This window comes from Jaculus jaculus, chromosome 5, assembly GCF_020740685.1.
Source record: "Jaculus jaculus isolate mJacJac1 chromosome 5, mJacJac1.mat.Y.cur, whole genome shotgun sequence".
NCBI classification, from domain to species: Eukaryota; Metazoa; Chordata; class Mammalia; order Rodentia; family Dipodidae; genus Jaculus; species Jaculus jaculus.
Genome location: NC_059106.1, coordinates 66,907,552 through 66,921,997, shown reverse-complemented (window position 1 = coordinate 66,921,997; position 14,446 = coordinate 66,907,552). Strand labels below are relative to the sequence as shown.

Genomic DNA, 14,446 nt, shown 5'->3' with positions numbered 1-14,446 from the left:
GAGGTTCGGGGAAAGAAGGAACAAAGAGGTATGTCATGACTAGTGCCAGAATATACAAAGTGGCACTGCCACAGTCAGGCATGCCCAGCTCAAACCCCTCTCCCCACTCCATTTTTATTTATTTATTTATTTATTTGCTTTTTCAAGGTAGGGCCTCACTCTAATACAGGCTGACCTGGGTTATGTGGGTCCTGGGGAATTGAACCTGGGTCCTTCGGCTTTGCAGGCAAGCACCTTAACCTCTAAGCAATCCCTCCAGCCTGGCATGGTGGCACATGCCTTTAATCCCAGCACTGGGGAGGCAGTGGCAGGAGGACTGCCATGAGTTCAAGGACACCCTGAGACTACAAAGTGAACTCCAGGTCAGCCTGGGCTAGGAGTGAGACTCTACCTCAGAAAACAGCAGCAGCAAAAAAAGTGAATCCCTATTTTGGGAATACCCCCCCCCCCAAAATAGGAAGGGAACAGTACAGTCACAATTTCTACAAAAAATGATCTCATGGGAAAAAATGAACTTTGACAGTAGAGACATCAATCATCAGCCCTGGTTACAGCTCAGTCTGTCATTATGTGTCTTAGGATAAAACAGAGTCCTAATGTCAATATCCTGGGTTTGATAATGTTGTATCACCATAACATTATAGTTACATAAAATACAAGTATCAAAGAAAACTGAAGGATATGAGAGGGCTCTATTATTTTGGCAACTCCCTATATGAATCAATAATTATTTCAAAATTAAAAAAAAAGTCTCAGGGCTAGAGGGATGGCTTGGTGGTTGAGGTGCTTGCCTGCAAAGCCAAAGGACTCAGGTTTCATTCCCCAGGACCCACGTAAGCCAGATGCATTAAGGAGATGCATGTGTCTGGAGTTCATTTTACAGTGGCTGGAGGCCCTGGCATGCCTATCCTCCCTCCCCCCCCCCCCCTGCCCGCCTATTTCTCTCTCTCAGATAAATACATAAATAATTTTTAAAAAAAATCTTAAATGTATATAGATTTTCACATATAACAGAGAGACAGAGAGGGAAAGAGAGAGCACACCCACCTGGACATGTTAACAACTGGTGACTATATGGGAAGGATACTGTTCAGGTACTACACATTAATTTTAATTTTTCTATAGATTTGGAAGTTTTTCAAATTTCAGAACTTTAGGAGCTGAGGAGATGGCTCAGCAGGTAAAGGCATTTGCTTACAAAAGCTGCTAGCCTGGTTTTAATTCCCAAGCCACCCACATAAAGCCAGATAGGTGTGTGTTCAACAAAAGACCCTCACACACATAAGCAAGCAAGTACACATGTGAATAAATAAATAAGTTTAGACTTTTGGGGGTTTTTGGGTTTTTTTTGTTGTTGTTGTTTTTGAGGTGGGGTCTCACTGCGGTCCAGGCTGACCTAGAATTCACTGTATAGCTCCAGGCTGATCTCCAACTCATAGAGATCCTCCTACCCCAGCATCCTCAGTGCTGGGATTAAAGGTATGAGCCACCACAGCAGGTTAAAGTTTAGAAATGTTTACTGAATCAAATTAAATGATTAGTGGTACGAACTGACATATACGTACAGCAAAAACTGAGGCTGATTACAATGTGAAAGACAATGATGCCACAAGCAGTATTTCATTTAGTCCTCCTACCCAACACCGCGCGCGATGGTTACTTCTTTCCATATTCACAAATGAGAGCTTTGTCCAAGGTACTCAGTGAGACAGCAGAAAGAGCCGGAGTTCAAGTTCAAAGCTATATCTCTTTCCACACCATGACTTTACTACGGCCTCCCTGCAACGTTGCTACCAGACGACCATTACTACGGCAATAAAAGGAATACCATTGGCTCCTGACACTCACTTTTGGTTGGTCAGATAACGATCCCAGCCACGAATAATATTGCCATACATCTGAGTGTCTTCCAGGTAGCTTCCTTCAAAAGCATAGATCTGTCTCTCCAAGTTTGCAAGTGTTTCCTGAGAGATGAAAAACGGACATAGAGGCGTTTAAGTGCAAGCATCGAAGCATGAGCAGACTGAGATTCTGGTGTTGACTTGTATGTCCACACTTATCTTCGTGATAAGAAGAATAGAGGATGTAGGGAACAAAAGGCTGCTCAAAGCCCACGAGAGCCTAAATCTTTTGGGGATGGTGGACTCCTTTGTGAACAGAAGGCCATGAAACCGGACACACATGCCACATTTTGCTTATGCCTCAGACAAGATACCTGGCTATCCAGAACCAGACTGAGACAGAATGTGGGCAGACTCCATTCCCACGCACCAAAGGTATAGCCACCAGAACGGGTATGGTGAACAAGCCTTCCAACATCAATGCTCCCCTCCCCGCAGGCTCAGGGAGGCCGCCGGCGCCGGGATGCCAGTTGCTATGGAAACCTGGAAGGGCAGCTCCAGGTGAGACGGTCCTCCGGCACGCGAAAGGCAAGGCGCGGGAGCGGGGAGGGCTCGGCCACCGGGGTGCTTGGGCCCCCGGGTGCACATGATTCTAAATTCCCTAGTCCGCGTCCACTGCCCGCCCACCCACCCACTCCGGGCCTTGTCACCTTCCAGATGTTTCCGGACACATCCCAATGCCTGGCCCATCTAACACGACCACCCAACGGATCCGCCCAGCCCCAGGACCCGCGGGGACACGCTCCCGCATCCCCCGCAGGCCAGGCGGGGCGGAGGAGTCCGCCTCCTTCCACAGCCCGGAGCGCAGCCCGAAGCGAGCCGGTGGCCGGCGCAGAGCAGAGCCGCCCCGCCCCGCCGCTCGTCCTCCCGCGCCCGCCCCTCCCCCCTCCCCCCCGGGCCCCGGCCGCCGAGCCGCAGGCCGGGAAGCCGAGCCGCCGCCGGGCCGCCCAGCGCGCTCCCACCTCCGGCCGCCCAGCGCCCCGCCGAGCCGCTCCGCGCTCGTCCCCGGAGCCGCGGGCCGCCTGCGCGACGGACCCCGGGCCTGGCGGAGACGGCTCCCCGGCCCCAGCCGCTCACCGCCAGCTCCTGCTTCCGCTTCACCAGCTCCGCCAGCTCCCGCCGGGTGTCCGGGATCTGCGGCGGCGCCGTCTTGTTGTGCATCGCCATGTTGGGCTGAGGCGGCAGCGGCGGCGCGGGGCTGGGGGCGGGCCCTGCTCTCGGCCGACGCCGCCCGCCAGGGGGCGCGCCGCGCACTGCGCCTGCGCGCGGCTTCCCGAGACTCGGGCGGGCTGGGCGCGGGAAAGCAGCCTGCGAGGGCCGGGAGGTGGGGGGCTGCGCTGGGCCTGGCGCGATCGGGTCTTTCCGAGCCCTCGTTTAGCCACTGGGGTTTGCAGGCACCATATATTCACTGTGTCCAAAAGCCAAACTGCTCCGCAAGCCTGTGGGCCCCACCCTAGAAAATGCCCTTCGCGGACCACCCAGTCGCTTGTCATCCTCCCCCCTCACCATAGTAGATTGAGGTCTGATTTCCAAACACAGCCTGGAGCACTGGAAGGACCTCGCAATTCCATGCAGTTCTGTCTGCCCCTCTGCTGTCTCCCTAGTTCATTCACGACCTCCACTCATTGGCTGACTGATGATTGATTGATTTGAGGGAGGGAGAATAGGTGCACCAAGGACCCTTGCCATTGCAAATGAAGTCCAGACACGTGCGCCACTTTGTGAGCCTGGCTTTAGGTGGGAACTGGGGAACTGAACCTAAGAATTTGCAAGGAAGTACCTTTTAGTTTCATTATTCCAAAGAACTCTTCATCTCCGTGCTTGGTGCTATTCTGTGCTTTGCCATAAGCAGTCTTTTTTATACTGAGATATATTCCTTCTGTAAGTTTTGGGAGTGACCAAGACCACGCGGGACCATTCTGAGGCAAAGATGAAAGCTTTTATTTGGGAAAAGCACTAACTTCCAGGGCTGACTCACAGGAGAGGAGCACAGCCAACCTGAGTTTTCAGGTTGTGGGCTTTATAGGGCTTATTCAGTTGACAGAAGGTGAGGAAGGGGAAAAAAAACTCGTTAAGTTGAATAGAAAAATTCATTTAGAGATCATTACATTAACCATTTAAAATAGGGTGTGAAGCCGTGTGTGGTGACACAGGCCTTTAATCCCAGCACTTGGGAGGCAGAGGTAGGATTTCCATGAGTTTGAGGCCACCCTGAGGCTACATAGTGAATTCCAGGTCAGCCTGAGCTAGAGTAAAACCTTACCTCAATGAGTAAATAAAATAAAATAGGGTGTGACACTGGAGTAGTGACCAGGTGACTTTGAGATAATGGGGCAAGAAACTATGACCTGGGACATTGTTAGGCAAGAAGGTGACGACCAGTTGATTTCTTAAAGAACTTGAGCATTCCGCCTCCCCGTGCCTCTGTCACCATTGTGCTGACCATGGTGAATGTTGGTAAATGCCTTTTCCACATCTATTATCTCATGTGATTTTTGTCCTTCGGTCCATTTATATATTGTATTACATTTATCAATTTGCATTACATTTATTTTATTTATTTATTTATTTGTATTACATTTATCAATTTGCATCTCTAGGATAAAGCCTACTTGGTCAGAGTAAATTGTCTTTCTGATATATTCTTGTTATTCTGTGTGCTAGTATTTTGTTGAGAATTTTTGCATCTATGTTCATGAGGGAGATTGGTCTGTAATTTTATTTTGTTGTTCTGTCTTTGTATGGCTTTATCATCAGGGTAATGGTGGCTTTGTAGAAAGTTTGGAAGTAGTATTCCCTCCTTTTCTATCTTATGGAAAAGTTTGAGAAGCATTGGTGGTCTGCTACAAATCACCAGTGAATTCACCAGGTCATGGGGATTTTTAGTTGGGAATTTTGTTGTTGTTGTTGTTGCTTGTTTTTTGTTTTTTGAGGTAGGGTCTCACTCTAACTCAGGCTGACCTGGAATTTACTATGCAATCTCAGGGTGGCCTCAAACACATGGTGATCCTCCTACCTCTGCCTTCCGAAAGCTGGGATTAAAGGCATGCGCCACCATGCCCTGCACAGCTGAGAATATTTTTATAATACTGCTTTGCTCTCCGTGCTTGTTAGAGATCTGTTTAAATGGCTTATCTCATCTTGACTTAATTTTCATACGTCATATACATCTAGGAAATCGTCCCATTCATTCAGATTTTTTAATTTAGAGGAGAATATGTTCTTAAGGTATGTCCTCATGATTTTTCTGAATTTCATTGGTATGGTAGTTTGAATAGATGACCCCCAATATATATATTCAGTGTTTTATGAGTCTGTAATTTGGATCTGCAGCCACCTGGCAGGAGAAGGTGTCACTAGGCAGATCTTAAGGTGTGGTAATGGATTTGAAATTCCAATATAAAGATATGCAAAGTGCTTAATTCCATCTGGAGTTCCTGAAGTGTGCTGTGTGGCTTTTAGCCTTTTCTCTGTCTGCTTGGTCCTTTAAGAGAGGGCCAACTTCTTCTGCCATTATGGAACTTACCCTGGATCTGTAAGCTTCAATAAATCCCTTCCTCCATACTATGCCTGGTCTAGAAGTTCATCTCAGCTAACCTGAAGTTGTCTGCTACAGAAAATGGTACCAAGAGGTGGGCTGAGATTAATATGACCATATGGATTTTGGTCTTTTGGAATTTTTGTTTTGGAGGAATAGACATGGACTTAGTACTTCAACTGAAGATGTTTTCTGGAGTAGTAAGCCAAGGTTTATGGACCATTCCTGTGAGAGACTGAAAATACTAAATGCAGAGAGAATTGTATTTGGAGGCTCGGCTTAGATTTCTAAGGGGAAGAAAAGACTGCAGACGACTTTGTTAGAACTGGGCTACTGGCATAAGGGCTGGTTACGTTCTGCTGCCCATGCCCAGATTGTTTGATAAAAGTTGAATTTAAAAGTAATAGACTGGTGTGGTTGGCTAAAGATATCAGGCTGAGAGATTTAAGATTTTAAGTTGAAAAGCCGCAAGTTAAAATTACAGGTATTAAAACTGATTTTAGGTTCCTGAAGCTGCTATTGTCAACACATTAGCATTCTTGAGGAAAATGGCCCAACTGCTTTACACTAAAACAATTGAAAGGATGCCTGAGGAAAGACTATGATACACACGCAAACTCTAGGAAAGAGTTAGCCTGGTGTGGTGGTGCACACCTTAAAAAAAAAAAAAAAAAAAAGGCGCATCTGCTCTCTTCCATGCCTCCCTCCCTCCGTGTCCGCTGCTGCCACCGCCGCCCGGGCTGAGAGGTTTTAAAATGGAAAATTTTGGTGCATCACTAAGTACCTATTTCAAGGCATTGCTGGGCCCCTGAGAAGAAAACAGCAGAAGAACTGCATCTGTCAGAATGCCACAGACAGAATGATGTTTGATATCACCTGTATTAAGAGTGTGGAGAATCTGTACTGGAACAACCTCTGGAAAGCCACTGCAGCTTCTCCTGAACTGAAGATGGATATGCCTAGCGGTAGTCATGATCCCATACACTTACGATACCAGGGTAAAAGGATGGTTTCTTCTGGATAATTACATACCTACATTTGTTTGCTCTGTCATTTATTTACTAATCGTATGTCTGGGACCAAAACACATGAAGAATAAACAGCCGTTCTATTGCCGGGGAGGTTTGGTAGTGTACAAGCTTGCACTCACATTGCTGTCTCTCTGCATGTTCTGTGAGTTGGTGACAGGTGTGTGGGAAGGCAGATACAATTTCTTCTGTCAGGGCACATGCAGTGCAGGAGAATCACACATGAAGATCATCCATGTTCTCTGGTGGTACTACTTCTCCAAACTCTTAGAATTCATGGTCACCTTCTTCTTCATCCTGCCCAAGAACCACCACCAGACCACAGTCCTGCACATCTGCCACCATGTTCAGTATCTGGTGGTTTGTGATGAATTGGGTCCACTGTGGCCTTTCTTATTTTGGTGCCACGCTTAACAGCTTCATCCTTGTCCTCATGTACTCGTACTGTGGTCTGTCGTGTGTCCCTTCCATGCATCCTTACCTCTGGTGGAAGAGGTACATCACTCGGGGGCAGCTGGTTCAGTTTGTGCTGACGATCATCCAAACCAGCTGTGCAGTCATCTGGCCGTGTACTTTCCCTCTTGGTTGGTTATACGTCCAGATCAGATACATGATTTCCCTGATTGCTCTCTTCACAAACTTCTATATTCAGACTTACAAGAAGGGTTCCTCCTGGAGGAAAGAACACCAGAATGGATCTGTGACTGCTGTCAATGGACACACCAACAGTTTATTTTAGCTGGAAAACAGCGTGAAGCGAAAGCAGCGGAAGGATTGAAGGGGCTGAGCTGAAACCTCGAGGCCACATTGTGTGATTAAGCACAGTTTGAATTGTGCCCTGATGCTCATTAACAGCTGCTGTAACTAGTCTGGCATATGATAGTTTGATTCATGTAGGACCTTTATCATCAATTCAAAACCCCTAGAATATGTGTACAGATTATACAGGTAGGCATAAGATTCCTCACATTTCTGGGCTCTCATTGATCCCTGCGCTAGACTGTGGAAAGGGAGTATTATTGTAGTATATGACACTGCTGTTGCCTTATTAGTTATAACATGACAGGTGCTGAATTGTGGTTCGCAATTTAAACACACTGTAATCCAAACTTTTTTTTAATTGTAGATCATGCATGTGATTGTAATTACAAATTTGTACAATGTTGTTAAAGTAGGAAAACACACATGCCTTAAAACTTAAAAAGCAGGGCCCAAAGCTTATCAGTTTAAATTACAGTATGTTTCAAGTTTGTATTCATTTGTAATAGCTCTATTTAGAAAAATCAAAGGCCATGATTTATAAAAGTAGTGTATTGACATATAAGTTCAAGTGGCTTGTAACTGTGAGTGTGGAAACAAATGGAACCTTCATTTTGTAATACTGGATCCTAGCAAGAGGCTCCAGTCCAGTGGAACAGTCAGTTTTAACTTTTTAACAGATCTTATTTTTTAATTTTGAGTCCCACTATTAATGTGTGTTTAAAAAAAAAAAGGATGGGGTGGGGTGTGCAAAGCAGTCTTGATTAAACTTAAGTATACATTCTTTGTCCTTGTCTTCTACGAAGAGTCTAGGGTGAGTAGGCCAGTTTTAATTTCTGAAGTGTTTTTTACAAGGAAAAAAAAAAGTCCATTTTTCTTTTACACAGGAGACAAAAAGTCCATTTTGAGAGAGGATCAATCCTATTCAGGGAAAATGATTGAAAATTTACCATTTGACAGTCCCTTAGATGAGCAGTGGGGAACTGTTTGCCAGGAACCAAACTTAGATATTGTTTTATGTAGTGCTATTTCTTTCAACACAAACTTCCTTTTTAAATGTGCCTAATTTATCAAAATTAACAAAGAAGGAAAAAAAAAAAAACTTTAAAAATTTAGTTAAAATTCAAGAGGTAATGACATCCTAAGAGGGAAGTAGGTGTCTGGGTAGTGATGACTTGTTTAATGTAAATCTGCCATTCTTTTCTGCTTAGAATCTGAAGATTTCTTTAGAATCGCTTATTTAAAAAGGATGGATTGTCACCATGAGTTCAAAGTCACCCTGAGATTACATAGTGAAATCCAGGTCAACTGAGCTAGAGTGAGACCTTACCTTGAAAACCAAACAAACAAACAAAGAAAACCTCTGGAGAGATGGCTCAGCTGAAGCACTTACCTGCAAATCCTAAGGACCCAGGTTTGATTCCCTAGGACCCACATAAAGCCAGATGTACAAGGTGGCACATGTGTCTAGAGTTTCTACAGTGGCTAGAGGCCCTGGCTTGCCCATTTTTTCCTTCTTTCAAAAAACAAAACATAAAATATTTTTAAAATGCACCTTATTTAACCCCCCTCAGAAACACCCAAATGCTTATTGTAGTAAAGTCAATTATAGAAAAGATAAAAATCACACAGACTTTAATCTCTCAGTGACAACTAGTAACATTGGGCAAATTTTCTTCTCAATTTTTCCTCACATGTATCCATGTTTGTTTATATTTAGGAGGTCAATGCCTTAACATTGAGACAACTAGAGTTTCTTAAATGTTTATATATGTCTAATATCAATATTTACATATACTTAGTAAAATAAGGGGCTGGGTAGATGACAGTGGATAAAGTGCTTACCTTTAAACTGGAATACCTAAACTCATTTGCATAAATCCATGTAAAAAGTTGGAAGCATTTGGTGTGCCTCTAATCCCAACACAGAAATCAGAGACAAGAATTTCCAGGAAGCTCAGAGAGCCCAGCAAAGAACAATAGTAAAATGAAAATTCAGAGAAACCCTTGCCTCCAAATAAGGTGGAAAGGCAAGGACCAAACCCAAAAGTATGCTGTGGCATTGTACTCATACACTCACATGCACACACGAAAACACTAAAGTAAAATAACATTAAATGTGAAAAAAAAAAAGGATGGATTGCTATCATAAAATTACTTTTTACTCGAGGCAGTAGTCATACAGATAAGGATTATCATGTGTATCATTTTAAAGTGTTGAAGTTTAGCCTCTATTAGATACCTTCTCCACTGAGGAAATAAAAGTTGACCCACCCACAACATACCTTAGCAGATCATTGACAATGTATAAACTGATTGATATCTATGTAAATATCAGTTTACCATGCTTTAATTTTGCACATTCCTGTTACAGGGAACCAGTTGATTCTCTTACTAAAAGTCTTGTGGGTTTTCTGTTTGGAAGGAGTCACAGCATCTGTTTACATTCACCTTATCAAATCTACAATATGTATATTTGTAATTGTATGTCCTCATTCCTAGGAACTAATTTGCAGATGTCTACATATTTGAATATAGAAACTGTAACATTTGGTAGTGTGCTACAAAGTATGTGCTTAGCTCATCTGGATATACCCACACTGTTAAATGATGCCTGAACATTAATCATTAAACCATTTTTGATCATCAAAAAAAAAAAAAAAAAAAAAGACTTGACTGGAACCTGCTTTTTAAGGTTGTGACTTTTTTACTTAATCCCTAATCTAAGAATATGGCTATGTCCTGCATAGCTGGTATTAATTTCAGAAGCATAAAAAATGCATGGAGTGGTCATGTGTTGGGCACTGCCAGGCACAGGCTGGAGCCTTCAGGAGGGCCTGAGCTTCCAGGTTTAGCTATGGACCCCTAGGCTACAGGAGGCCACTCCCTCTCCAATCCCAACACACCTGATTTTAGGCTCTGCCCATAGCCCTGCGACCTTTGGCCAATTGCCTAGGAAACGCTTTATCAGCCTTCAAACAGCCCATCCCCCTGAGACCCTAGATCACCTGACAATCCCCCTCCCCCCATTGCCTAACTGCAGGAATGAATGTCCCCATATGCTAATTGGACATCAGAAATGAATGTGGTAGTCCAATCCCTTAGAACCCTTCCCCCACCCTCAGATGCCTTTTTCACAGACAATAAACGAGACAGCTGTTCAAATTTCTCCTGGGAGTGTTTCTCTCATCACAAGTTCACCCACCCCAAGTTGCCTGGATGCCTGGGGGGTGGGAGGGAACCAGCAAGAATCTAGAAACCCAGTCATGAAATGCACAGTTCAAGGAGCTGCTGCTGAGATGAGGCAAGGTGTGACAGGCTGACAAAGCCATTGGAAGATGGATTGGGATTTACACAGAGACCTGGAGATGTTTTGGATATACCAGGATTGTGCAAAGGCTACCAAAGGGCACACTGTTTGTTGGCATGTAATGGAAATGTTCCCTGGATACTCTAACCAGCTGGAGGCACAGAATTTGATGTTTATTTGATGGTTGTTGTGTTCGCATTGTTCTAGTCTCTCCTTGCTATACAGTTGACAATGTTTCTATTGTGCTTTTATATGTTGACAGTATGTAACTTTTTGATTTTACAGGACTCACAGATAAGAGACAATCTCTCAGACTTGGGACTTTAGAAATATCTTAAGTTGGTACAGACTGTGGGGACCTTTGAAATTGGACTGAATACAATTTACAAATGTGTGATGGTTCTGAATCTATTGGGGGCCAGGGACAGAATTAAGGGGTAGTTTGAGTAGATGGCCCCCAATATGTTCAGTGTTTTGGTTTTTTTTTTTTTTTTTTTTTTGAGGTAGGGTCTCACTGTAGCTTAGGCTGACCTGGAATTCACTATGTAGTCTAAGGGTGCGTGGTGCCTTAACAGTTGAGCTATCTCTTCAGCCCTTATTTATTTTTATACTTATTTGAGATAGACAAGAATGAATACACCAGGGCTTCTAGCCACTGCAAACCAACTCCAGGCGCATGCACCGCCCCATGCATCTGGCTTATGTGGGTCTAGGGAATCAAATCTGGGTCCATTGTCTTTTCAGGTAAGCACCTTAACAGCTAAGCCCTCTCTCCCCTTATTTTTTTTTTTAAGTTTTTATTGGTTTATTAAAGCAGGGTCTTGCTCTAGCCCAGGCTGACCTAGAATTCACTATGTAGTCTCAGGCTGGCCTTGAACTCATGGGGATCCTCCTGCCTCTTTCTCCTAATTGCTGGGATTAAAGGCATACCCCACCATGCCCAGTGTAAAAATATTTTTATCTACTGTGGACATGACAGAGCATCCTGCCACTACAAACTAACTCCAGATGTTTGTGCCAGTTTGTGCATCTGGCATTACATGGATACTGGAGAATTAAAACTAAGCCATCATGATTTGTAACCAAGTGTCTTTAAGCAATGAGCCAACTCTCCATCCTCAAAGTATGCTTTTAGATGTTTATTTAGTTTTGGTTTTTCGAGGTAAGGTGTCAGTCTAGTCCAGGTTGACCTCAATTCACTATGTAATCTCAGTGTGGCCTAGAACTCACGGTGACTCTCCTACCTCTGCTTCCAGAGTTCTGGAACTAAAGGCGTGTGCCACCACACCCGGATATATCTTTTGAGAATTATTTAGTTCTATAGCCCCACCCCCATTTCATTTATTAGAGAAAGTATGCCAGGGCCACTGCAAACAAACTCCAGATGTATGCACCACCTTGTGTATCTAGCTTATGTGGGACCTGGAGAATTGAACCTGGGTCCTTAGGCTTTTTAGGCAAGTGCCTTAAACCACTAAACCATCTCTCCAACCACCACCACATTTTTCTTATTCTTTCAGGTTAGGGTCTCACTCTAGCCAGCCTTACTTGGCACTCACTCACTATAGTTCTAGACTGGCCTTGAACTTATAGCAATCCTACCTCTGCCTCCCAAGTGCTGGGATTAAAACTGTGTGCCACCACACTGGGTTATAGCCCATTTTTAAAAAATTTTGTTTACTTATTTATTTGACAGCAACAGACAAACAGGCAGATAGAGAGCGAGTGAGCGAGCATGCCAGGGCCTCCAGCCACTGCAAAAGAACTATAGACATGTGTGCCCCCTTGTGCACTTGGCTAACATGGGTCCTGGGGAATCAAGCCTTCAACTGGGGTCCTTAGGCTTCACAGGCAAGCGCTTAACCGCTAAGCCATCTCTCCGGCCCATATAGCCCATTTTTTTATTTGGTTGTTTTATCTCTTTGAAAACCCTAGATATTAATCTGCTACCAGATGTACAGCTGACAAAGATGGTCTCCCTTTCTGTTCAATGTCCTTTGTTGTGCAGAAGCGCTGTAATTTCATGAGGTCCCAGTGGTTATTTTACTCGCTGGGTGCTGGTGTTCTACTCAGAAAGCCCTTTGTCTAGGCCTGTATGTGGTTTCCCCTACTTTTTCCTCTAGCTGTTTCAGATCTGACATTAAGCTCTTTGATCCATCTGGACTTTATTCGTGAGTGGAGAGTGATAAGGATCTAGTTACATCCCACTACATACATTGTTTGCCCAGGCCCATTTGTTACAGGCTGTCTTTTCTACAATGAATATTTTTGGCATTTTTGTCAAAGATCAAGTGGCTGTTGAGAAGCAGGGGTAGGAGGATCATCGTAACTTCATCGTAACGTCTGAGACTATTTAAGTAAATTCCAGGTCAGCTGGGACTAGATTGAGACCCTACCTTGAACGGCCCCCCCAAAAAAAGTTTGGTTTACATTTGATCTTGAAAGTTTTGGTATGTGGGCTCGTCAAAACCACTTATTCCACTATTAACAGAAACTTCAAGTTCTTCCCAAGTTCTTTAAGTTGTAAGGCGTATCTTAGGTAACTGCTCATCCTCCAAATCCTGAACCTCCCTTATTTCTTTGTGCTTATACAATCTTTACTTAACACTTTCTTACTGTTCCGTGAAAGCCAGGCCTTGAGCCAGACATGGTGGCACATACATTTAATTCCAGCATTCGGAAGGTAGGAGGATTGCCAAGTTCAAAGCCAGCCAGAGACTGAATTCTAGGTCAGCTGGAGATAAGAGTAAAATCCTACCTCATACTAAAAAAATAAACAAACAAGGGCTGAGGAGATGGCTTAGCAGTTAAGTGCTTACCTGTGAAGCCTAAGGACCTAGGTTCAAGGCACAATTCCCCAGGACCCATTTAAGTCAGATGCACAAGGGGGTACATACATCTGGAGTTCATTTGCAGTGGTTGGAGGCCCTAGCACGCACTCTCTCCCTCTCCAATAAATAGTTTTTAAATAAAAATAAATTTGGGGTGAAATTTTTTTGTTCTTCAGTCCATTTATCTACTTATTTTTTGGTTTTTCGAGGTAGGATCTCACTCTAGCTCAGGCTGACCAGGAATTCACTATGTAGTCTCAGTGGCCTCAACTTACAGTGATCCTCCTACTTTTGCCTCTTGAGTGCTGGGATTAAAGGCGTGCACGCCCAGGCCTCTTCAGTCCATTTATATTACATTTATAATGGGGGGAAGTTTTTTGAGGCAGGGTCTCACTCTAGACCAGGCTGACCTAGGATTAAAGGTGTGGCCACCATAACCTGCAAACATATTTTTCTTTAATTTTCCAGTAGCATGCAATCAGGAATGGTAACTCACACCTGTAACCACTAGGGAAATTGAGGCAGGAGGATTGAGAGCTTGAGGCAGTTTAGGCTACAGTTAGATCAGAAAAAACCAACTCAGTGATCCTTGTGGTAGCTCTGGACAGAGAAATTCCTGAACTGTTTGGCACTCAGGTAGATGATCAGATTATCAGATCAGGCCTTGCTGGCATCTGGTGGGTCACTGGACCTGAACCCAGCCCACAGGACCTGGTCGAGGAGAAAGCAACGGATGACTGACATCTCAAAGAGATGCTTGCTGGACCTTCACAAATGTGTGCCTGAGACAGCTCAGCACATCCTTACGGAAGTGCTTTGTACTTGACATTCTCTCAGACCTTCAGAACTTGTGATCAGTTTCCTAGAGGAGAGCTGAGAATTGATGCACTTCACAATGGGAAGACCACACTTTGATGAAGGCAATGCAATCATGATGGCAGTCCAAACATCTTGCCTCTAGAACAAACACCAGGAGACCAGGTATAAAGGATGGCTTCACACTTCTCTTACAGAGAAAACAAACCACCCATGGCAGAATATTTGCAAATATACACCTATTTGATGTTTGGCAAACATTG

General features: G+C 44.2%; 1 protein-coding gene and 1 pseudogene across 6 annotated transcripts in view; one reads left to right on the top strand and one right to left on the bottom strand.

Annotated features, from left to right (window-relative positions):
* Window positions 1-3,110, bottom strand: part of Meaf6 (MYST/Esa1 associated factor 6) — a 44,115-nt gene extending 41,005 nt beyond the window's left edge. For all 6 annotated transcript variants that reach the window (XM_045149588.1, XM_045149590.1, XM_045149589.1 and 3 more), the window contains exons 1-2: window positions 2,979-3,110; window positions 1,849-1,964 (exon numbers count right to left, since the gene is read on the bottom strand). In XM_045149588.1, coding sequence (XP_045005523.1) covers window positions 1,849-1,964; window positions 2,979-3,068 — 206 coding nt within the window. In that variant the 5' untranslated portion in view covers window positions 3,069-3,110. The remainder of the gene's footprint in view (window positions 1-1,848; window positions 1,965-2,978) is intronic.
* A 3,145-nt stretch (window positions 3,111-6,255) lies between these two features.
* LOC101609977 lies at window positions 6,256-7,245 on the top strand (annotated as a pseudogene).
* Window positions 7,246-14,446: the final 7,201 nt, after the last annotated feature.